This window comes from Rana temporaria, chromosome 4, assembly GCF_905171775.1.
Source record: "Rana temporaria chromosome 4, aRanTem1.1, whole genome shotgun sequence".
Lineage (NCBI taxonomy): Eukaryota > Metazoa > Chordata > Amphibia > Anura > Ranidae > Rana > Rana temporaria.
The window spans coordinates 218136999-218164030 of NC_053492.1; the positions used below are offsets into that span (position 1 = coordinate 218136999).

Consider the following 27032-nt stretch of genomic DNA (forward strand, 5'->3'; position numbering starts at 1 on the left):
AGCGTGTGCAATTTTGAAGGGTGACATGTTGGGTATCTATTTACTCGGCGTAACTTCATCTTTCACATTTAAGCAAAAGAATGAAGAAAAAATACTAAATTTGCCAAATTTTATAACAGAAACAAAGAAAAATTATTTTTTTTTACTGAATTTTCAGTCTTTTTTCTCTTATAGCGCAAAAAATAAAAAACCCAACGGTGATTAAATACCACCAAAAGAAAGCTCTATTTGTGTGAAAAAAAGGACGAAAATTTCATTTGGGTACAGTGTTGTTTGACTGAGTAATTGTCATTCAAATTGTGAGAGCACCGAAAGCTGAAAATTGGTCTGGTTATTAAGGGGGTTTACGTGCCCAGTGGTCAAGTGGTTAAAGTGGACCTGAAGACAAAAAGTAAAGATTTGTTACGTTATAGGTAACATCTAGAAGTTAATTGTGCCTAAGCTGTACCCTAAAAAAAATGTCCCTTTAGTCTTGAATTAATCTTAAAAAACAGCAGGCAGGCCAGGCACTCATGTACTAGCATCTGCAGATGTGGAGTGAGATTGGTGATATTGATACTGTGCCAATCACTGTTTCTTGCTGGAGATTTTGACATTGGGAAGCAGAACCTTGGCCCTACCAAGATGGTCACCTCCACACAGAGACACAGTGCAGAACTAGGCATGGTCAGTAATGGGGAATGATCAGCTGAAGGGAGACCACAGGCAATAATGGTGATTAGTCCTTTGCCCTCTTCTCCCATTTTATTTGACAGTTTGCAGAGTTTAGTTAATTTTTTTAAGACAATACCCTTAAAAAGCGGATTTTTTTAGTAATACATACAGACAACATCTATCTGAAAGGTTAAAGTACACTTGTATCTAGGCTATGAACGCTGAAGTGTTTACATATTCTTAACAAGCAGTAAAAGAGCTCTAAAACCAGACATCCTAACTGTTTGTAAGGTGAAGTAAATAATTTGTAGGCCTAATGCGCATGGATGTTTATCAGCCCCTGTGTGCTGAGTCATAAAATCCCTATGGCTGTTCATAGCTTTGCATTGGTAATTGCATCAAAATCGCATTTAACCACGCATGCCTTTGGGGAGAAGTGTTACAAAAACGCCAATGCATATACAGCCATTCACTTGCAGTAACACCTACATGTGGCACATGAAACAGAAAAACTGGAGCGTGGGATCCAAGTTAGAATACAATTATTTTTTAGCAAAAATGTTTAGTAAACTTACAGAGAAATTCTGATAGATCAGCGTGGGAAGCAAAAAGCACCAGGACAGAAACATAACCAGGTTGAGATGAAGTAGCAGCAACTTCTGATCTAATAGTTGGCATACAGGGATCTTGCTCTGATAGCTGTCAAACGAAGTGCCAATGGACAGTGTCCTCAACCACTAGCTGTTGCCTTGTGGTAACCTCTATGTGAAGGGCATGGGGGGGCAGTATTGTTTTGAAGTACAACTCCTCCTTTATATGTGCTATACATTTTTGCTAATAAATCATTTGCTTTTATTCTAAATTGGATCCCGTGCTCCAGTTTTACTGTTTGAGCTGTACTGGATCACCCAGGATCCCTTTGTGGAAGATGCCGTTTCCTATTACCCCCATGATTTTTGGTTCACTTGTGAACTTGATGGAACTTTTGGTGCCATTGATTCTGGATTGTGACTCTGGGAATTGTGGTGCGCTATGGTGGTTTGTGTACGTGTGGGGGTGAGATTAAGAATTATTGGTAGTCCTGCGTGTCTTCTAAAGTGCAGCACATTTCTCTATGGGGCGGAAATGGGCACAATTTTGCATGTGTTCTCCAACCATATAGATCTGAACCTAGGGTAAAGTTGGGTTTCAGTGAAAGACTCCTTTCACATGGGCTGACCGAGTTCAGCCTGAAAAACTCACATCGGACCATCCATTGCCCTCTATGGAGTGGCGAGTGTCAACGGACTCATATCCACACAGACACAGGACCGCATGTCCCTTTACACCCGCTGACATCTGATCTGATCCTATCTGCCAAAAATAGATGGATGGGGGATCTGTTCCCCATCCGCTTGGTGTATCAGATCAGATGGCCGTCGGGTGTAAACGGACAGGTGGTCTGTTTACATTTGACCGCCCATAGAGAACAGCAGGCTGTGTCTGCTCTGCATAAGCGGAGGGGACACATACAGTAGGTGAACCCGATTTTGTGTCAATCTCGCTCTCTTTCTCGGCGAGATTGAGCACCTACGAGCCCCATCGTGGGAGCCAGTGCCGAGCTGGCTTGCCGCGATGGAGACAGAGCCGTCATAGAAGCGACGGGAGATCCGACTTGGATTCCCGCCAATTCTACACGTGTGCGGCGTTTGTTATGAATCCTGAGGGGGAAGTCCCCGCCGGATTTTAAATAAAAATCCGGCATGGGTCCCCCCCTCAGGAGCATACCGGGCCCTTAGGTCTGTTATGGGTTGTAAGGAGAGCCCCCCTACGCCGAAAAAAACGGCGTAGGGGGTCCCCCTACGATCCATACCAGACCCGTATCCAAAGCACGCTACCCGGCCAGCCAGGAAGGGAGTGGGGACGAGCGAGCGCCCCCCCCCCCCTCCTGAGCCGTACCAGGCTGCATGCCCTCAACATGGGGGGGTTGGGTGCTCTGGGGCAGGGGGGCGCACTGCGGCCCCCCCACCTCAGAGCACCCTGTCCCCATGTTGATGAGGACAGGGCCCCTTCCCGACAACCCTGGCCGTTGGTTGTCGGGGTATGCGGGCGGGAGGCTTATCGGAATCTGGGAGCCCCCTTTAATAAGGGGGCCCCCAGATACCGGCCCCCCACCCTAAGTGAATGAGTATGGGGTACATCGTACCCCTACCCATTCACCTGCAAGAAAAGTGGTAAAAACACAAATAAACCACACAGTGTATTAAAATATTTTATTAGTCTGCTCCGGAGGCCGCCCCCTGTCTTCTTTATTAGCTCTTTTACCAGGGGGGGATTCTTCTTTGACGTCTTCGGGTGGGTGGGGGCCGCCGTCTGGTTCTCTTCCACCGCCGGGGGGGGTGGCTTTTAAAAAAGCGTGGGTAGGTATCACATGGGTAGGTACAGAGCATGATGGGACTGTGAGGCCTATATAGGTCCGATGCAAGGCGCGCATCCGTCATTTCAGCGAGGAGGACCGGCGAGTCAACATCGGGAGAAGAAGAGAAGTGAAGAACATGACGTCACAGCGCGGAAGAAGACGTACAGCACGGAAGAAGGGACCGGACTGCGAGACGAAGAACCGGGGTGCGACGAGTCAACAGCGGAGAGCGGCGAGACCCCCCGGATAGCGGAGAAGACCCGTCGGGATAGCGGAAGAAGAAGAGCCCCGCCGAAGACGCCGGAGGAAACCCGCCGGGGGGGTGGGGGCTTTTTTAAAAGCCACCCCCCCCGGCGGTGGAAGAGAACCAGACGGCGGCCCCCACCCACCCGAAGACGTCAAAGAAGAATCCCCCCCTGGTAAAAGAGCTAATAAAGAAGACAGGGGGCGGCCTCCGGAGCAGACTAATAAAATATTTTAATACACTGTGTGGTTTATTTGTGTTTTTACCACTTTTCTTGCAGGTGAATGGGTAGGGGTACGATGTACCCCATACTCATTCACTTAGGGTGGGGGGCCGGTATCTGGGGGCCCCCTTATTAAAGGGGGCTCCCAGATTCCGATAAGCCTCCCGCCCGCATACCCCGACAACCAACGGCCAGGGTTGTCGGGAAGGGGCCCTGTCCTCATCAACATGGGGACAGGGTGCTCTGAGGTGGGGGGGCCGCAGTGCGCCCCCCTGCCCCAGAGCACCCAACCCCCCCATGTTGAGGGCATGCAGCCTGGTACGGCTCAGGAGGGGGGGGCGCTCGCTCGTCCCCACTCCCTTCCTGGCTGGCCGGGTAGCGTGCTTTGGATACGGGTCTGGTATGGATCGTAGGGGGACCCCCTACGCCGTTTTTTTCGGCGTAGGGGGGCTCTCCTTACAACCCATAACAGACCTAAGGGCCCGGTATGCTCCTGAGGGGGGGACCCATGCCGGATTTTTATTTAAAATCCGGCGGGGACTTCCCCCTCAGGATTCATAACAAACGCCGCACACGTGTAGAATTGGCGGGAATCCAAGTCGGATCTCCCGTCGCTTCTATGACGCGCTTGCTGGGATGTGCTGTCACTATTCCAGTGAGTGCAAGATGTCGGCGAGATCTCGGCACCATGTCGCCGAGTATCAGCGCGACGCTGTCGTGCTAAAAGCACAATATCACAAACACCTACTGTACAAGTCATCTGTATACTCAGCGGGGATCAGCAGACAGAATACACTGATCAGTGCTGCATGATCCAAGCAAAATTTCCCAACAAGCTGGTTCATGAGAAGTTGATAGATTGTTTGCTAATTAACAACAACGGCCATAAATAGATCGTAATTCAGCCAGTCCCTACTGTACTGACCAAATTTCGATCCCTTTAGGGCCCCCTTTACGCTTGCATGTTATAGGTGACAAATATATTTGCTTTCTTAATAATTAAGTACATTTAATCATGAAAAGCACTAACAGCGATTATGTTTCAGCTGAAAACTGCTCTTGTACCTTTTGCTCCTGAATCTGAGCTTTGACCACCTTGAATTCAGCAGATGGTAACTTCTGATTGGCCACAAGCTCCTCTGTGTCTGCAAGCCAGCTCAGTATAGATTCAATTGCATCTTGAAATCGTCCACATTGGAGGAGAGCTTCTTGTAGTTGAACTGCACGCTGAGCAACCTATAAAAGAAAAGGTTTTCTTTAGTCTAACATATTGTACACATATCCGACAGAAAAAGAATCTGTCAGCTGCAGCTTTCGTTTTAGTTTGAAATTCTCGCTACACTCCTTCATTTATTATCTTGGCTAGTGCATGTTTTTCTTATTAGAAATGCACTATAAGGAACTTTACTCTATTAAGTTGTTACCCCTTCATTAGGCCAGCAGGTCATGAGCTGAATGACAAAGACCTATTTTTAACAACACACTTAAATATGGGCAATCCTTTTCTATCCTACAAATGTATATTTATGTAATCTGAAATCACCACCAGTGCTGTTCTTATTGTGACAAAACCATATAGGTTGAACAATTACATTTTGATGATTACCTTTTCAATGATGTCTGCTAGGAGCACACCAGAGACTTTCTGGCTAACGTGCAAACCAGGTCAAGATGCAGACTTTTGGAAGCCAGCATCTCCAGTGCATTTATAAAGTATTAAGACCCATGTCACTTGTTCAATTCTGTTATGTTTCAGCCTGATACTATAGTTGTTTCAATATTTTTTTTCTCATTAATCTGCACTCAGTACCCCATAATGACAATGAAAACAGAACTTTAGAAATGTTTGCAAATGTATAAAAAAGGGAAAAACTGAAACATCACATTGGCATACATATTCAGACCCTTTGCCACAACACTTTAAAATTAGCTCAGGTAGCTCCCATTTCTCTTGATCTTGCGGAGATATTTCTACACCTTGATTGAAAGCCACCTGTGGTAAATTGAATTGATTGGACACGATTTGTAAAGGCACACCCCTCTCTATAAAAGACTGTATAGCTGACCGTAGGAAATTCCTGCAGAAGTCAGACAGGATTATTTGATTTGGGAAGGCTAGAAAAAAAATCTGCTGCACTAATCCATAATTTTCAAACAGAAGTAGTTAGGTACAACCAGGACTCTTTCAAGAGCTGGTTGCCCGACCAAACTAAACAACCAAGAACCCAATGGTCACTCTGACTGACTCAGGCCTCGTACACATGACTGAGTTTCTCGGCAAAAACCAGCAAGAAACTTGCTGGGAGATATTTTTTTGCCGAGGAAACCGGTCGTGTGTACATTTTCGTCGAGGAAACTGTCGAGAAACTCGATGAGCCAAAAAGAGAGCAAGTTCTTTATTTCCTCGACGGCAATGGAGAAACTTGCCTTGTCGAGTTCCTCGACAGCCTAACAAGGAACTCGACGAGGAAAACGATGTGTTTCACCCGTCGAGTTCCTCGATCGTGTGTATGAGGCTTCAGAGGTCCTGTGTGGAGATGGAACAAAGTTCCAGAAGGACAACCATCACTGCAGCCCTCCACTGATTTCGGATTTATGACAGAGTGGCTAAACAAAAGCCATGCAAAACACATAAAAGAGTTTGAAAAAAAGCACCTAAAGAACTCTCATCCTGTGAGGAACAGAATTCTCTGGTCAGATGAAACCAATATTGAACTGTTTAGCTTCAATTCTAAACGTTATGTCTGGAAGAAACCAGGCACTGCTCATTACCAGCCCAATATCATCCCAACAGTGAAGCATAGTGGTGGCAGCATCATGCTGTGCAGCATGAAATGGGAGACAGGTCAGGGTTGAATGGAGCAAAATACAGAGATATCCCCAATGAAAATTTGTTCCACAGTGCTCAGGTACTCCAACTGGGCCGAAGGTTCACCTTTCAACGTGACAACGATTCTAAGCACACAGCCAGGGCAACACAGGAGGGGCTTAGGGACTACTCTGTGAATGTCCTAGAGTGGCCCAATCAGAGCCTTCATTTGAACCCTACTGAACATCTCTGAGAGATCTAAAAATGTCTGTCCACTGATGGTCCCCATCCAACCTGACTGAGCTTGAGTGGATTTGCAAAGAAGAATTGCAGAAAATCCACCAATCCAGGTGTGCAAAGCTTGTCGCATCATACCTAAAAAGATTTGAGGCTATAATTGCTGATAAAGGTTCTTCAACAAAGTACTGAGTAAGGAGTCTGAATACTTAGGTACATTTGATATTTCATTTTTTTTTTTTTTATAAATTCACATATATTTCTAACATTCTGTTTTAACTTTGTTAATATGGGATACTGAGTCTAACTTAATGAGAAGAAAATGAATTTAAACAACTGTAGTATCAGGCTGCATAACAAAATTGAAAAAATGAAGGGGGTCTGAATACTTTATGAATCTGTTTCTGCCCTCAAGGAGTTTATCATCTAAGGTTCACATCACCCATGCTGCATATATATACACACAGACTTACAAGAGCCAATTTAGACAGTTATCCAAAAGAACTTGCAAATTCCACGACCCCAGTAATGTAAAGCAGAAATACTAACCATCAAGGCAATGTGCTGTGCTGTTTGGGATGGAGTAGGAAAGGACTGGAACCCCTGTCAAGTATTTATTGATACTTGTGGTCCCCTGGGTAGACATAGTAGTGTCATAGTACAATTGTGAAAGTGATGGAAAGCACAAGTAGGTAGATTCAGAAAGAGTTAGGCCGGCTTATCTACAGATAACTCTAACTCTGAATCTGCACCGACCTATGTTTAAGTGTATTCTCTAACAGAGATACACTTAAACATATCTAAGATACGACGGCTTGCGCCGTCCTATCTTAGATTGCAATGTTTCTGATGGCCGCTAGGTGGCGCTTCCATTGCGGCCCCGCTGTAGATTATGTAAATGAGTTTGTACGCCGATTCACGAACGTACGCCCTGCCGCCGCAGTCGAATTACGTCGTTTCCGTAAGGCCTTAGGCGGCCTAAAGTTATTCCACCTATGAAATGGAATAACAATGTTAAAGTATGGCCGCCGTTCCCGCCGCGAGGTTCGAATTTTTTACGTCGTTTGCGTAAGTCGTCCGCGAATCGGGAGTTACGTCGTTTACGTCCACGTCGAAATCAATAGGCCCGTACGGCGTACTTAGCCACAATGCACACTGGGAAATGTAGGTGCCCGGCGCATGTGCAGTAGCAAATAACGTCAAAAAAACGTGAGGTCAAGCCTCATTTCCATACAACACGCCCCCCTCCAACCAATTTGAATTAGGCGCCCTTACGCCCGCCCGCTTTAGGCTACACCGCCGTATATTAGCAGGTAAGTAGATTGAGAATCACTACTAGCCTAGCTAATTTACGGCGGTGTAGCCTAAACAGGCTAGGCTACGCCGCCCTAAAGTTAATCCATTGTACCTGAATCTACCTAAAGATTTCCAAGTGGTCACCAAAACAAAATGTTTAGGGCAAACATTCCTATAGTGACATATTTTTAATGACATCTGTCTTAGATGGGAATATTTCTCAATTTGTAGCATTCTCCCTCACTTCTGGATGTGTTTCTGGGACAGGAAATTAAGGTACATCTCCCCAACAGGGCAGCAAAAGCATAAGAATAAATTGACAAGGGTTTTAACTTTTTTCCCCATTCCATCTAAAATTAAAGAGAAAAGGTTTGGCTATGCCTACGCTCTAAATGCTTCTTGTGAACATTTTCCCTGGTTGGTAAATGCAACACAAATCCTATTATTTTTTTATTGCAACATTATAAACTTCCAAGTGCAGTGGATGCCTACAAAAAATTACCAACAACAAATGGTAATGGTGGTATGATTTTGTAGATAATTTCCTAGAGGCAAGACCTCTCCTATTACTGTCCTACACACAAGTGATGTTTTCCAAACAGGAAACGTATTTATAGACATAAAAAAGCATATTAACATGCTTACTGAATACATATTCAAATAAATAAGAACCCAATCATTAAGTACCATTTAGGGGAATTTTGCAATCGTGCCAAATGTATAAAATCAGCACAGCTGACTAGCTAACTAGCAACGTGACATCTTGTATACAATACAGAATTAAGCCATGCAGGGACACTGGATGTCTGAGCAAGAACAAAATAAGTACAGTCTTGAAAAAGTGCCCAGACATGAAAGGGAATATTTAACACATAACTCAGAAAAGACGAACAATAGGAAAGTGTTGAAATAAGACACACAAAACAAAGCTGAAGTCGGTACCTTTTTGTTCAGAGTATTCCACTTTGTGTTGACTTCCTCCAGATCGTGTTCTAAATTCTGGGTGCTGGTGTTTTTCGCAGCACTTTGAACAAGCCCCTGACCTAGCCAGTTCACTGCTTGTAGTCGAGCTTGAAGGGGTTCAATTTCTTCTTTCTGGAAAGCCTGAAAAGTTTAAAAATGACTTTGAATAAGTATTTTGTGTTGTTTATTTTTCTCATCCCCAGTGCCTTAATTATATCCATTATACTGTAGTTTACTAGTTATAAAGAAGGAAAATGAAAAGGTTTCCCCCGTTTTTTGTGGGGCTTTTAGGCAGCAATGTCAAAACAGTAAAATACTGGTAGCTATATAAGAATAGTATTTATTAGATGGAAACAAGGTTTGGATATCACAGCATATAGGAGTTACAGCATAAGAACAGTTGTAGTGGTAAGTTATCGCATTCCATGGTACTTTGGACATAATCATTACACATGATATAGTATTTCATATTGTAGTATATTGTTGATCCCCGACGCGTTTCGACCAAATTGGGGTCTCTTCAGGGGGATAATTTATTTCTAAAAAGTATATCACAAAAATATAAAATTAATATATATAATGTAAAAATAGAAATATATAAAAATGTCAGTAATACATCACATAGATTCTAGCAGGATATATATTTACCGCTAAACATGGAATGGACGATATTGAAGTCACTGAGTAGTCCGAGGGGACCTGTAAAAGCCCTCGTATTCCCGAGGGTGAGGGGTCCACCCATAGGGGCCTTCAAGGAGCCTCAAATAATTGACACCCCGCCGGCGTAGGAGGAACCGCCACCTGCAATGGATACCCAGAACAGCCATGTGTAGTTAATTGAATGAGTAGTTACAAACAAACCTATCAAATTGATGGCTGGAATGTGTATTTGTAAAAGAGGATAAGGGCAAAAATATAATGTTATGTGAGGCATTCCTAAATATTCCAAAAAGGAACCAGTTGACTAGACGATAAGGAATAGTAAAGGTAATAAAATAATTGACTAAAGGGTGACCAAACAAAAGGGAATAATGAAGGTAATCGAATGAAAGTAAGTGTGGGAAAAGTGACGTAATGTGAAGCGTACTAAAGTGTATAGGTGTGATGTGAATAACAAGTGTATAGGGGTGCAACATTGATGCGAGTGTCAGACTGCCAGTGTGATGGATGGATAGAGGTTATAATGTGAGGATGTAAAATAAATTAAGTTATATGTGAGTAGATTAACATAAATGTGTGGGTAAAATAAATAGAGTGAAGGTGAGTGTGAAGGTAAACGTATGTGCCCAGTGAAAAATGGGCAAAAGTAGTGAATAAAGTGTACGATCAATAATAACAATAGTGTCAAAAAGGTAGGGTTTTGTACATGTAAAATATAAGTTAACAAATGCAAATGTTACCTGGTGTATTAGTGTTTGTCTATGTAGTTTAGCGTAGTGGGTAGTTGAGGGCCTGACGGCAGGTATTGCAGAACAGGCGAGGTGGAATGCCAAAACGGGTGTGGATGCAATAGCATCCAGCCTGGTGTGGGATATGGTGTACATCTCCCAGAGGCCAGACATTAAATAATGCCCTGGAGGTGGCAATCTGGGTGATCCAGCGCAGGCTTGTAGCTCCCCCCACCCGCCGAAAGGGGCGGCGTTAGGGTCCCTGGACCAGAGACCATGTGAGGCTCCCTCGGCGTCCCGGAAGGCCAGGAGAGCCCCGACCACTGTCGTCCTCTCCGCCGCAAATCGCGTGACGTCACGACGTGTGCGCACGCCGATCTCTCGCTCATGCGCACAAGTGCGGACTATCCAGAGGGGATCAAGGGACGCCGCCGGCAGGCGGGGCTCGCATCGGCGTCCGAGGGAAACCCCTCACACATCACCGAGGCGAGAAAGAGGGGACATCCTATCCCCTCACCCCCCTGCCGGGAGACCCGAAGGGGAAGGACCCCAACCCCCCCACCGGGTAAACAACAGGGACAATCAAGTCCGCCGGAGTACAAAGTGGCCAATCCATATGTAAAAAGTGTACAATGAAATCACATAAATAATAGCTAGTTATGATGGTTGCTCAAAAGTTGCAGCTGAATAATTTTTGACAAATGTGTTTGCACCGGGACTGTGCTTAAATTTCATGGCTAAAAACTCCCTGCATATAAAATTTAAATGTGAAACAAATTTCCAATAGGAATATTTGAATGCATTTGCAGTACAGGAGTTTGTGTAAATTACCTCCTGATGCATGAGAGAGAGGGGAAAAAGGATTAATAAATAAATCCAGTCCGTTTATATGTCTTAGATTAATTGGGTTAGAACAAATATTCATATAGAACACTTGGACATGCCGCCCCTTTCGGCGGGTGGGGGGAGCTACAAGCCTGCGCTGGATCACCCAGATTGCCACCTCCAGGGCATTATTTAATGTCTGGCCTCTGGGAGATGTACACCATATCCCACACCAGGCTGGATGCTATTGCATCCACACCCGTTTTGGCATTCCACCTCGCCTGTTCTGCAATACCTGCCGTCAGGCCCTCAACTACCCACTACGCTAAACTACATAGACAAACACTAATACACCAGGTAACATTTGCATTTGTTAACTTATATTTTACATGTACAAAACCCTACCTTTTTGACACTATTGTTATTATTGATCGTACACTTTATTCACTACTTTTGCCCATTTTTCACTGGGCACATACGTTTACCTTCACACTCACCTTCACTCTATTTATTTTACCCACACATTTATGTTAATCTACTCACATATAACTTAATTTATTTTACATCCTCACATTATAACCTCTATCCATCCATCACACTGGCAGTCTGACACTCGCATCAATGTTGCACCCCTATACACTTGTTATTCACATCACACCTATACACTTTAGTACGCTTCACATTACGTCACTTTTCCCACACTTACTTTCATTCGATTACCTTCATTATTCCCTTTTGTTTGGTCACCCTTTAGTCAATTATTTTATTACCTTTACTATTCCTTATCGTCTAGTCAACTGGTTCCTTTTTGGAATATTTAGGAATGCCTCACATAACATTATATTTTTGCCCTTATCCTCTTTTACAAATACACATTCCAGCCATCAATTTGATAGGTTTGTTTGTAACTACTCATTCAATTAACTACACATGGCTGTTCTGGGTATCCATTGCAGGTGGCGGTTCCTCCTACGCCGGCGGGGTGTCAATTATTTGAGGCTCCTTGAAGGCCCCTATGGGTGGACCCCTCACCCTCGGGAATACGAGGGCTTTTACAGGTCCCCTCGGACTACTCAGTGACTTCAATATCGTCCATTCCATGTTTAGCGGTAAATATATATCCTGCTAGAATCTATGTGATGTATTACTGACATTTTTATATATTTCTATTTTTACATTATATATATTAATTTTATATTTTTGTGATATACTTTTTAGAAATAAATTATCCCCCTGAAGAGACCCCAATTTGGTCGAAACGCGTCGGGGATCAACAATATACTACAATATGAAATACTATATCATGTGTAATGATTATGTCCAAAGTACCATGGAATGCGATAACTTACCACTACAACTGTTCTTATGCTGTAACTCCTATATGCTGTGATATCCAAACCTTGTTTCCATCTAATAAATACTATTCTTATATAGCTACCAGTATTTTACTGTTTTGACATTGCTGCCTAAAAGCCCCACAAAAAACGGGGGAAACCTTTTCATTTTTCTATCATTTCCGGGGCGAGCAGCTCTACCATCTCTATAGCATGTGTCATTTTTTCTTTTTTCACACCATATTTTGGGTGGTTAAAACCCCCTCTCCCCTCTGACACATAGAGATAAGACACAGGTGTCTGTGCTTTTCTACTGGTTTTAACCCCTGCATTAAAAAAAAAAAAAATTTATACTATGTTGACTTATCCCCTATTGGGTTTGATGGGTCATCTCGATGTCTAGGTGGCTATATCCACCTTCCCTGTTATTGATGGGATTGGATTTATTCATTTCATTCCTTTCCGTTTTTCTCGCCCCTGATATAATTTCAGGAGGTATACCGCTATTTAACAATATGCTGCAGTGTTGTAGAATCCAATATTGCGGCATGTCCAAGTGTTCTATATGAATATTTGTTCTAACCCAATTAATCTAAGACATATAAACGGACTGGATTTATTTATTAATCCTTTTTCCCCTCTCTCTCATGCATCAGGAGGTAATTTACACAAACTCCTGTACTGCAAATGCATTCAAATATTCCTATTGGAAATTTGTTTCACATTTAAATTTTATATGCAGGGAGTTTTTAGCCATGAAATTTAAGCACAGTCCCGGTGCAAACACATTTGTCAAAAATTATTCAGCTGCAACTTTTGAGCAACCATCATAACTAGCTATTATTTATGTGATTTCATTGTACACTTTTTACATATGGATTGGCCACTTTGTACTCCGGCGGACTTGATTGTCCCTGTTGTTTACCCGGTGGGGGGGTTGGGGTCCTTCCCCTTCGGGTCTCCCGGCAGGGGGGTGAGGGGATAGGATGTCCCCTCTTTCTCGCCTCGGTGATGTGTGAGGGGTTTCCCTCGGACGCCGATGCGAGCCCCGCCTGCCGGCGGCGTCCCTTGATCCCCTCTGGATAGTCCGCACTTGTGCGCATGAGCGAGAGATCGGCGTGCGCACACGTCGTGACGTCACGCGATTTGCGGCGGAGAGGACGACAGTGGTCGGGGCTCTCCTGGCCTTCCGGGACGCCGAGGGAGCCTCACATGGTCTCTGGTCCAGGGACCCTAACGCCGCCCCTTTCGGCGGGTGGGGGGAGCTACAAGCCTGCGCTGGATCACCCAGATTGCCACCTCCAGGGCATTATTTAATGTCTGGCCTCTGGGAGATGTACACCATATCCCACACCAGGCTGGATGCTATTGCATCCACACCCGTTTTGGCATTCCACCTCGCCTGTTCTGCAATACCTGCCGTCAGGCCCTCAACTACCCACTACGCTAAACTACATAGACAAACACTAATACACCAGGTAACATTTGCATTTGTTAACTTATATTTTACATGTACAAAACCCTACCTTTTTGACACTATTGTTATTATTGATCGTACACTTTATTCACTACTTTTGCCCATTTTTCACTGGGCACATACGTTTACCTTCACACTCACCTTCACTCTATTTATTTTACCCACACATTTATGTTAATCTACTCACATATAACTTAATTTATTTTACATCCTCACATTATAACCTCTATCCATCCATCACACTGGCAGTCTGACACTCGCATCAATGTTGCACCCCTATACACTTGTTATTCACATCACACCTATACACTTTAGTACGCTTCACATTACGTCACTTTTCCCACACTTACTTTCATTCGATTACCTTCATTATTCCCTTTTGTTTGGTCACCCTTTAGTCAATTACTTTATTACCTTTACTATTCCTTATCGTCTAGTCAACTGGTTCCTTTTTGGAATATTTAGGAATGCCTCACATAACATTATATTTTTGCCCTTATCCTCTTTTACAAATACACATTCCAGCCATCAATTTGATAGGTTTGTTTGTAACTACTCATTCAATTAACTACACATGGCTGTTCTGGGTATCCATTGCAGGTGGCGGTTCCTCCTACGCCGGCGGGGTGTCAATTATTTGAGGCTCCTTGAAGGCCCCTATGGGTGGACCCCTCACCCTCGGGAATACGAGGGCTTTTACAGGTCCCCTCGGACTACTCAGTGACTTCAATATCGTCCATTCCATGTTTAGCGGTAAATATATATCCTGCTAGAATCTATGTGATGTATTACTGACATTTTTATATATTTCTATTTTTACATTATATATATTAATTTTATATTTTTGTGATATACTTTTTAGAAATAAATTATCCCCCTGAAGAGACCCCAATTTGGTCGAAACGCGTCGGGGATCAACAATATACTACAATATGAAATACTATATCATGTGTAATGATTATGTCCAAAGTACCATGGAATGCGATAACTTACCACTACAACTGTTCTTATGCTCTAACTCCTATATGCTGTGATATCCAAACCTTGTTTCCATCTAATAAATACTATTCTTATATAGCTACCAGTATTTTACTGTTTTGACATTGCTGCCTAAAAGCCCCACAAAAAACGGGGGAAACCTTTTCATTTTTCTATCATTTCCGGGGCGAGCAGCTCTACCATCTCTATAGCATGTGTCATTTTTTCTTTTTTCACACCATATTTTGGGTGGTTAAAACCCCCTCTCCCCTCTGACACATAGAGATAAGACACAGGTGTCTGTGCTTTTCTACTGGTTTTAACCCCTGCATTAAAAAAATTTATACTATGTTGACTTATCCCCTATTGGGTTTGATGGGTCATCTCGATGTCTAGGTGGCTATATCCACCTTCCCTGTTATTGATGGGATTGGATTTATTCATTTCATTCCTTTCCGTTTTTCTCGCCCCTGATATAATTTCAGGAGGTATACCGCTATTTAACAATATGCTGCAGTGTTGTAGAATCCAATATTGCGGCATGTCCAAGTGTTCTATATGAATATTTGTTCTAACCCAATTAATCTAAGACATATAAACGGACTGGATTTATTTATTAATCCTTTTTCCCCTCTCTCTCATGCATCAGGAGGTAATTTACACAAACTCCTGTACTGCAAATGCATTCAAATATTCCTATTGGAAATTTGTTTCACATTTAAATTTTATATGCAGGGAGTTTTTAGCCATGAAATTTAAGCACAGTCCCGGTGCAAACACATTTGTCAAAAATTATTCAGCTGCAACTTTTGAGCAACCATCATAACTAGCTATTATTTATGTGATTTCATTGTACACTTTTTACATATGGATTGGCCACTTTGTACTCCGGCGGACTTGATTGTCCCTGTTGTTTACCCGGTGGGGGGGTTGGGGTCCTTCCCCTTCGGGTCTCCCGGCAGGGGGGTGAGGGGATAGGATGTCCCCTCTTTCTCGCCTCGGTGATGTGTGAGGGGTTTCCCTCGGACGCCGATGCGAGCCCCGCCTGCCGGCGGCGTCCCTTGATCCCCTCTGGATAGTCCGCACTTGTGCGCATGAGCGAGAGATCAGCGTGCGCACACGTCGTGACGTCACGCGATTTGCGGCGGAGAGGACGACAGTGGTCGGGGCTCTCCTGGCCTTCCGGGACGCCGAGGGAGCCTCACATGGTCTCTGGTCCAGGGACCCTAACGCCCCCCCCCCCTTCGGCGGGTGGGGGGAGCTACAAGCCTGCGCTGGATCACCCAGATTGCCACCTCCAGGGCATTATTTAATGTCTGGCCTCTGGGAGATGTACACCATATCCCACACCAGGCTGGATGCTATTGCATCCACACCCGTTTTGGCATTCCACCTCGCCTGTTCTGCAATACCTGCCGTCAGGCCCTCAACTACCCACTACGCTAAACTACATAGACAAACACTAATACACCAGGTAACATTTGCATTTGTTAACTTATATTTTACATGTACAAAACCCTACCTTTTTGACACTATTGTTATTATTGATCGTACACTTTATTCACTACTTTTGCCCATTTTTCACTGGGCACATACGTTTACCTTCACACTCACCTTCACTCTATTTATTTTACCCACACATTTATGTTAATCTACTCACATATAACTTAATTTATTTTACATCCTCACATTATAACCTCTATCCATCCATCACACTGGCAGTCTGACACTCGCATCAATGTTGCACCCCTATACACTTGTTATTCACATCACACCTATACACTTTAGTACGCTTCACATTACGTCACTTTTCCCACACTTACTTTCATTCGATTACCTTCATTATTCCCTTTTGTTTGGTCACCCTTTAGTCAATTATTTTATTACCTTTACTATTCCTTATCGTCTAGTCAACTGGTTCCTTTTTGGAATATTTAGGAATGCCTCACATAACATTATATTTTTGCCCTTATCCTCTTTTACAAATACACATTCCAGCCATCAATTTGATAGGTTTGTTTGTAACTACTCATTCAATTAACTACACATGGCTGTTCTGGGTATCCATTGCAGGTGGCGGTTCCTCCTACGCCGGCGGGGTGTCAATTATTTGAGGCTCCTTGAAGGCCCCTATGGGTGGACCCCTCACCCTCGGGAATACGAGGGCTTTTACAGGTCCCCTCGGACTACTCAGTGACTTCAATATCGTCCATTCCATGTTTAGCGGTAAATATATATCCTGCTAGAATCTATGTGATGTATTACTGACATTTTTATATATTTCTATTTTTACATTATATATATTAATTTTATATTTTTGTGATATACTTTTTAGAAATAAATTATCCCCCTGAAGAGACCCCAATTTGGTCGAAACGCGTCGGGGATCAACAATATACTACAATATGAAATACTATATCATGTGTAATGATTATGTCCAAAGTACCATGGAATGCGATAACTTACCACTACAACTGTTCTTATGCTGTAACTCCTATATGCTGTGATATCCAAACCTTGTTTCCATCTAATAAATACTATTCTTATATAGCTACCAGTATTTTACTGTTTTGACATTGCTGCCTAAAAGCCCCACAAAAAACGGGGGAAACCTTTTCATTTTTCTATCATTTCCGGGGCGAGCAGCTCTACCATCTCTATAGCATGTGTCATTTTTTCTTTTTTCACACCATATTTTGGGTGGTTAAAACCCCCTCTCCCCTCTGACACATAGAGATAAGACACAGGTGTCTGTGCTTTTCTACTGGTTTTAACCCCTGCATTAAAAAATTTTATACTATGTTGACTTATCCCCTATTGGGTTTGATGGGTCATCTCGATGTCTAGGTGGCTATATCCACCTTCCCTGTTATTGATGGGATTGGATTTATTCATTTCATTCCTTTCCGTTTTTCTCGCCCCTGATATAATTTCAGGAGGTATACCGCTATTTAACAATATGCTGCAGTGTTGTAGAATCCAATATTGCGGCATGTCCAAGTGTTCTATATGAATATTTGTTCTAACCCAATTAATCTAAGACATATAAACGGACTGGATTTATTTATTAATCCTTTTTCCCCTCTCTCTCATGCATCAGGAGGTAATTTACACAAACTCCTGTACTGCAAATGCATTCAAATATTCCTATTGGAAATTTGTTTCACATTTAAATTTTATATGCAGGGAGTTTTTAGCCATGAAATTTAAGCACAGTCCCGGTGCAAACACATTTGTCAAAAATTATTCAGCTGCAACTTTTGAGCAACCATCATAACTAGCTATTATTTATGTGATTTCATTGTACACTTTTTACATATGGATTGGCCACTTTGTACTCCGGCGGACTTGATTGTCCCTGTTGTTTACCCGGTGGGGGGGTTGGGGTCCTTCCCCTTCGGGTCTCCCGGCAGGGGGGTGAGGGGATAGGATGTCCCCTCTTTCTCGCCTCGGTGATGTGTGAGGGGTTTCCCTCGGACGCCGATGCGAGCCCCGCCTGCCGGCGGCGTCCCTTGATCCCCTCTGGATAGTCCGCACTTGTGCGCATGAGCGAGAGATCGGCGTGCGCACACGTCGTGACGTCACGCGATTTGCGGCGGAGAGGACGACAGTGGTCGGGGCTCTCCTGGCCTTCCGGGACGCCGAGGGAGCCTCACATGGTCTCTGGTCCAGGGACCCTAACGCCGCCCCTTTCGGCGGGTGGGGGGAGCTACAAGCCTGCGCTGGATCACCCAGATTGCCACCTCCAGGGCATTATTTAATGTCTGGCCTCTGGGAGATGTACACCATATCCCACACCAGGCTGGATGCTATTGCATCCACACCCGTTTTGGCATTCCACCTCGCCTGTTCTGCAATACCTGCCGTCAGGCCCTCAACTACCCACTACGCTAAACTACATAGACAAACACTAATACACCAGGTAACATTTGCATTTGTTAACTTATATTTTACATGTACAAAACCCTACCTTTTTGACACTATTGTTATTATTGATCGTACACTTTATTCACTACTTTTGCCCATTTTTCACTGGGCACATACGTTTACCTTCACACTCACCTTCACTCTATTTATTTTACCCACACATTTATGTTAATCTACTCACATATAACTTAATTTATTTTACATCCTCACATTATAACCTCTATCCATCCATCACACTGGCAGTCTGACACTCGCATCAATGTTGCACCCCTATACACTTGTTATTCACATCACACCTATACACTTTAGTACGCTTCACATTACGTCACTTTTCCCACACTTACTTTCATTCGATTACCTTCATTATTCCCTTTTGTTTGGTCACCCTTTAGTCAATTATTTTATTACCTTTACTATTCCTTATCGTCTAGTCAACTGGTTCCTTTTTGGAATATTTAGGAATGCCTCACATAACATTATATTTTTGCCCTTATCCTCTTTTACAAATACACATTCCAGCCATCAATTTGATAGGTTTGTTTGTAACTACTCATTCAATTAACTACACATGGCTGTTCTGGGTATCCATTGCAGGTGGCGGTTCCTCCTACGCCGGCGGGGTGTCAATTATTTGAGGCTCCTTGAAGGCCCCTATGGGTGGACCCCTCACCCTCGGGAATACGAGGGCTTTTACAGGTCCCCTCGGACTACTCAGTGACTTCAATATCGTCCATTCCATGTTTAGCGGTAAATATATATCCTGCTAGAATCTATGTGATGTATTACTGACATTTTTATATATTTCTATTTTTACATTATATATATTAATTTTATATTTTTGTGATATACTTTTTAGAAATAAATTATCCCCCTGAAGAGACCCCAATTTGGTCGAAACGCGTCGGGGATCAACAATATACTACAATATGAAATACTATATCATGTGTAATGATTATGTCCAAAGTACCATGGAATGCGATAACTTACCACTACAACTGTTCTTATGCTGTAACTCCTATATGCTGTGATATCCAAACCTTGTTTCCATCTAATAAATACTATTCTTATATAGCTACCAGTATTTTACTGTTTTGACATTGCTGCCTAAAAGCCCCACAAAAAACGGGGGAAACCTTTTCATTTTTCTATCATTTCCGGGGCGAGCAGCTCTACCATCTCTATAGCATGTGTCATTTTTTCTTTTTTCACTAGTTATAAAGAATACCTTTTTTGTTTTCAAAGTGCTTTATCACTGCTCATTGTCAGGGCTGTAACTAATATACTATTATTTATACTGTTATACTTAAAGGTACATCTGTACTGAAAAAAACACAAAGGCTGCTATTTCTGACCTATTAATGAAAATGCTAGTTGCCTGGTTGTCTCTGGCTTGAATATTTTCCGTCACTGACCCAGAAAAGCATTTAACGGGGTTAAATCTGTGTGACAATAGATTTCATAATGTGCCCACTTGTTCGAACAAATTATGTAAAAAGTATCAAAGTCTTTGACTTAATATGAAAACCAAGCTACTAGCATGGCGGCCAGTATTGGCAACTTACATGTTGCCTTAGCACACATTTGCTTTAAACAACACCACCAAAACTTACTAATTTGTTTTACAAAAGTCTGAGAGTGTTGCACAGTGTTAATCATAAATACTTCGCATTAAATATTATAAGCCTTTACAGCAGGGGTCAAGTCCTGGGGAAAAAAGTGTGGGATCCCCCACCAACAAAAAAAAAAATGATACGCTCATATGCATAATTACTAAACCGCATGTTTTGTTTTTTTTTCCGATCCAATGTACCTTAGTAATCCTTTATGTTACTGGCCGCTTCCTGTATATGTATTCATCGGGTAGTGTGCGGGTATTCCTCCACTTCCTCGATGCCGCAATGTCACCTGGGAGCTTTTGTCATTGTTCCCAGGAGACATTGCGGAGGTCTGCCGCGAGTTGTCGTGGGATTTAGAAAGAAGCAAGTTCTTTCTAAATCCCACGATAACTCGTGGCAGACCTCCCAATGTCTCCTGGGAACAATGACAAAAGCTCTCAGGAGACATTGCGGCATCGAGGAAGTGACGGAATACCCGCACACTACCTGATGAATCCATATACACGAAGGCAGCCAGTAACATAAAGGATTACTAAGGTTTGCCTGCCCCTGACAGTGACTCGAGCTGGGCATCGCCGCTTAGTGAAGGATTGGCTCTGGCGGCTCGGCTGCTCTCGGCTGCTCTAGTCCTGCAAAGGGAACTGTGTTCCTGCTGTGAAAAAAGTGCAGTAACTCCGTTCCCACGTGTTCCCGCAGGACTTGAGCCCTGCTTTACAGTCCTGGTTGTAGTTGAAGAACAAGGAAACGTCTTTGTTTTTGGATCATGTATTATGTTAAATTTAGAGATGAAATGATAACTTAGAATGAGTTTAAGTGTAATGGATCCATCTGCACAGAGGAGGTAAGTATAAAATGTTTGTTATTTATTAAAACATTTTAAACAAGACTTTACAATCATAGATCGAGAGAGGAGGGGGGGAGGTGTTTGGGATTTTAAAGGCACTAGTACAGTAGGTGAACCCGATTTTGTGTCAATCTCGCTCTCTTTCTCAGCGAGATTGAGCACCTACGAGCCCCATCGCGGGAGCCAGCGCCGAGCTGGCTTGCCGCGATGGAGACAGAGCCGTCATAGAAGCGACGGGAGATCCGACTTGGATTCCCGCCAATTCTACACGTGTGCGGCGTTTGTTATGAATCCTGAGGGGGAAGTCCCCGCCGGATTTTACATAAAAATCCGGCATGGGTCCCCCCCTCAGGAGCATACCGGGCCCTTAGGTCTGTTATGGGTTGTAAGGAGAGCCCCCCTACGCCGAAAAAAACGGCGTAGGGGGTCCCCCTACAATCCATACCAGACCCGTATCCAAAGCACGCTACCCGGCCAGCCAGGAAGGGAGTGGGGACGAGCGAGCGCCCCCCCCCTCTCCTGAGCCGTACCAGGCTGCATGCCCTCAACATGGGGGGGTTGGGTGCTCTGGGGCAGGGGGGCGCACTGCGGCCCCCCCACCTCAGAGCACCCTGTCCCCATGTTGATGAGGACAGGGCCCCTTCCCGACAACCCTGGCCGTTGGTTGTCGGGGTATGCGGGCGGGAGGCTTATCGGAATCTGGGAGCCCCCTTTAATAAGGGGGCCCCCAGATACCGGCCCCCCCACCCTAAGTGAATGAGTATGGGGTACATCGTACCCCTACCCATTCACCTGCAAGAAAAGTGATAAAAACACAAATAAACCACACAGTGTATTAAAATATTTTATTTTTCTGCTCCGGAGGCCTCCCCTGTCTTCTTTATTAGCTCTTTTACCAGGGGAGGCTTCTTCTTTGACGTCTTCGGGTGGGTGGGGGCCGCCGTCTGGTTCTCTTCCACCGCCGGGGGGGGTCGCTTTTAAAAAAGCCCCCACCCCCCGGCGGGTTTCCTCCGGCGTCTTCGGCGGGGCTCTTCTTCTTCCGCTATCCCGACGGGTCTTCTCAACTCTCCGGGGTTCTCCTTCTGTCTTCGCCGCTCTCCGCTCTTGACTCGTCGCACCCCGGTTCTTCGTCTCGCTGTCCGGTGTCTTCTTCCGTGCTTTACGTCTTCTCCTTCCGTGCTGTGATGAGTTCTTCTTCCGCGCTGTGACGTCATGTTCTTCACTTCTCTCCTTCTCCCGATGTTGCCACGCCGGTCCTCCTCGCTGAAATGACGGATGCGCGCCTTGCATCGGACCTATATAGGCCTCACAGTCCCATCATGCTCTGTACCTACCCATGTGATACCTACCACGTGGGTAGGTATCACATGGGTAGGTACAGAGCATGATGGGACTGTGAGGCCTATATAGGTCCGATGCAAGGCGCGCATCCGTCATTTCAGCGAGGAGGACCGGCGTGGCAACATCGGGAGAAGGAGAGAAGTGAAGAACATGACGTCACAGCGCGGAAGAAGAACTCATCACAGCACGGAAGGAGAAGACGTAAAGCACGGAAGAAGACACCGGACAGCGAGACGAAGAACCGGGGTGCGACGAGTCAAGAGCGGAGAGCGGCGAAGACAGAAGGAGAACCCCGGAGAGTTGAGAAGACCCGTCGGGATAGCGGAAGAAGAAGAGCCCCGCCGAAGACGCCGGAGGAAACCCGCCGGGGGGTGGGGGCTTTTTTAAAAGCGACCCCCCCCGGCGGTGGAAGAGAACCAGACGGCGGCCCCCACCCACCCGAAGACGTCAAAGAAGAAGCCTCCCCTGGTAAAAGAGCTAATAAAGAAGACAGGGGAGGCCTCCGGAGCAGAAAAATAAAATATTTTAATACACTGTGTGGTTTATTTGTGTTTTTATCACTTTTCTTGCAGGTGAATGGGTAGGGGTACGATGTACCCCATACTCATTCACTTAGGGTGGGGGGCCGGTATCTGGGGGCCCCCTTATTAAAGGGGGCTCCCAGATTCCGATAAGCCTCCCGCCCGCATACCCCGACAACCAACGGCCAGGGTTGTCGGGAAGGGGCCCTGTCCTCATCAACATGGGGACAGGGTGCTCTGAGGTGGGGGGGCCGCAGTGCGCCCCCCTGCCCCAGAGCACCCAACCCCCCCATGTTGAGGGCATGCAGCCTGGTACGGCTCAGGAGAGGGGGGGGGCGCTCGCTCGTCCCCACTCCCTTCCTGGCTGGCCGGGTAGCGTGCTTTGGATACGGGTCTGGTATGGATTGTAGGGGGACCCCCTACGCCGTTTTTTTCGGCGTAGGGGGGCTCTCCTTACAACCCATAACAGACCTAAGGGCCCGGTATGCTCCTGAGGGGGGGACCCATGCCGGATTTTTATGTAAAATCCGGCGGGGACTTCCCCCTCAGGATTCATAACAAACGCCGCACACGTGTAGAATTGGCGGGAATCCAAGTCGGATCTCCCGTCGCTTCTATGACGCGCTTGCTGGGATGTGCTGTCACTATTCCAGTGAGTGCGAGGTGTCGGGGAGATCTCGGCACCCTGTCGCCGAGTATCAGCGCGACGCTGTCGTGCTAAAAGCACAATATCACAAACACCTACTGTATGCAACAATGTAAAAAAATATATAAATATTTATTTGACAGATTATAATGATACAAAATATACAAAAAATACAAGACAATTGGGACAAACCCCACAAATCAGATCGATCACAGGACCGTTTTGTCTAATCGGTGGAGTCGTAGTCTTGACCGGTTTCGCAGTATAAAACTGCTTCTTCAGGAGAATGTCTATAGGGTATACAGGTAAGATATAATAAAATGGAGAGATAATAACAAGCAATTGTATACAATAATTTAATAAAGAGATTTCATAAGCTCAGGGGGATGAGGATAAGGATAAGGATGAGGATAAAGTTAACTTTATCCTCATCCCCCCCTTTTTTCTCTTTCCTTGCACAACCATCCTTAAATACATCAATTATTAGGATTAACCAATCAACCTCTTCCATCAGAGCCCGTCCTTATTATCCCCCACGTGCGCCCTAGGGGGTTACTGCCCGAGCCAACCCACGATCACTCTGGCAAATTAAGGTGAGTAGCCCTTTGACTCTCCTACAAGACGCAACACTGAGCTTATGAAATCTCTTTATTAAATTATTGTATACAATTGCTTGTTATTATCTCTCCATTTTATTATATCTTACCTGTATACCCTATAGACATTCTCCTGAAGAAGCAGTTTTATACTGCGAAACCGGTCGAGACTACGACTCCACCGATTAGACAAAACGGTCCTGTGATCGATCTGATTTGTGGGGTTTGTCCCAATTGTCTTGTATTTTTTGTATATTTTGTATCATTATAATCTGTCAAATAAATATTTATATATTTTTTTACATTGTTGCATACTAGTGCCTTTAAAATCCCAAACACCTCCCCCCCCTCCTCTCTCGATCTATGGTCAATCAACTAGGCCCCAAGCAGCCTTTGTTTTAGTTCACTGATCAAGATATACCAATTACAAACAACAGGGATGTTGGCACATCTTACAGATTTTGCTATTTAATTCAAATGAGGCAATACTCGCAATCTTCACTTTACAATCACTTTAAAGGACATGAACACACCCTTCAATTACCATTCTAAAGCTCAATAGAACCTTCTATCACAAGTATTTACACTTATTCACTTCCCTTTACAAATCCAACAAAATGGGGTTTATTTATTATGGGACAGTAAATTGAGCCCTGCAACATTACTTTAAGCCACCAAGCCCAACTGTACCTATAGGACTGCTGTACAGTCATGTATTCTATACTATACACAGCATTCAGTGCAAAATATAGAAACAATGGCTTCTATGGGCAAGACACTCCAAATTCTGCCTTTAAAAGAGCTTGTTTTAGCAGTAAAATCTGGACAGACACTGAATTTTGTTTTTTAAATACTGGAAGGTATTTTTTATATAAATCACGATTAAATTTGATGTGTGAATGAATGATAACTTTTGGCATAAAGTATTAAAGTTGTAAGGACATTCTATGTTTCCTATTCAGTGTTTTAAGTCATTAATCACATATTACCTAATGCTAAAGCTCATTGCTATCATTAACATGTAAACAGATGCAAGAAGAATGCAAAAATGTACATTATTCCATCAGCCAACGAAAAATTTGTTTATAGTCTTGCATTTGCTACCTTTTTTTAAAAATAGCATTTATCCTGAGTCTAGTAAAATGAAAAGGTTTGTTTTGGGAACACAGAGGAGCAATAACACAGTCATAGGGCTTAGCACGCAGATATCACATGACCCTGATGTCGCAAAGGTTAATTGCTTTAACTTTACTGCCGTTTATATGGCCAAAGCAAGATGTGAGGTCTTTTGTAACAGCAGAATTCTATATCTAATTCATGATTTGGGTATGATTAAATAAAGCCTCAAGAGTAATCCAGGCTTTAGCTAGCCCCCCTGGCCAACTAGACATCCTCCATATCAACCAGCTGCTCTTGGGGTCATGTATTTACAATCCTATTGTTAAGTGCTCTATAACAATCAATATTAATGGGGAAATCAAAATCAGTTCACTTTTTACGGCAGACATGACAGTAGAATTTAACACAGCGTAACAAATTTAAACGAATGGGGGCACAGCATATGCTAAAGCCATACACATGGGAATACGATTATTTAACAAAGAATAATTACACCCTCCAACAAGATTAATTTCTCCAACATGCACATCTACCATTCCATGTGTATTGGGCAATCTTTGGGTATTCCTACTCATCTCTGCCATACCAATTCAGGTGAACTGAGTATTGTATTAAAGTGATTGTAAAGTCTTAAGTCCAGCCACTGTCTCTTTTCTCATTGCACAGATTGATAGCAGCATGAGCCAGTGGCTCCCGCTGTTGTTAATCAAATCCAGTGACACTGGAGCGGGGGGCAGGGCCGAGTTCTGCTGTCTGTGTCAACGGACGCAGCAGCAGGACTCAGGAGTGCGCCCGCAAGGGTGCCCCCATGAAAAGTGGCTTTCCATGGGGGGTACCAGATGAAGGGGAGGAGCCAAGAGCACCAGCGTGGCACCCCAGAAGTGGAGGATCAGGTAAGTATAACATTTATGTCATTTTTATTTAAAAAAAAACCTTTATAAGCCCTTGAACATTTTCAACCCACTCAATCACTGGTGACACCAATGGCCACACATGGGCAGACTATTGCACAATATTGCTAACAGCGTGTGTGGGATCGTTTTTATTCACTGCAGAACTGAATTTCTCACCATACAAGTCTACAGGAATGCAAAATATAGGGGTTGATTTACTAAAGGCAAATAGACGGTGTACTTTGCAGTGCAGTTGCTCCACAGCTTAGTAAATGAGGTATAGGTTCACTTTGCAAAGAATACCCAAGAAAAAAAAACAGCATTTTTGCTTGCACATGATTGGATGATGGAAGCCAGCAAAGCTTCTGCTCATTTACTAAGCTCTGTAGCAACTGTACTTTGCAAAGTGCACAGTCTTTTTGACTTTTGTAAATCAACCGCATAATTTTAAATGTGCCTGCAATGAATTCTGATTCATTGTTGGCAGTCTGAATGAAGCTTTTCAAGAATATCATATTTCTCATAAATTGGAAACTATACAGGCACCACATGCTATCACCTACCATACCATAAATATATGGGAAAGTACAGAAGATAGATAGATAGATAGATAGATAGATAGATAGATAGATAGATAGATAGATAGACTGTTGTCCTTTGTATACACTATAATTTCCTTAATTGACAACAATTTGGTACAAGT

General features: G+C 43.9%; 1 protein-coding gene across 20 annotated transcripts in view; it reads right to left on the reverse strand.

Annotated features, from left to right (window-relative positions):
- The window catches only part of DST (dystonin), a 690084-nt gene that overhangs the window by 106429 nt on the left and 556623 nt on the right, over positions 1 to 27032 (reverse strand). For all 20 annotated transcript variants that reach the window (XM_040349874.1, XM_040349879.1, XM_040349866.1 and 17 more), the window contains 2 exons: positions 8804 to 8965; positions 4585 to 4755 (listed from right to left, as the gene is read on the reverse strand). In XM_040349874.1, the coding sequence (XP_040205808.1) occupies positions 4585 to 4755; positions 8804 to 8965 (333 nt within the window). The remainder of the gene's footprint in view (positions 1 to 4584; positions 4756 to 8803; positions 8966 to 27032) is intronic.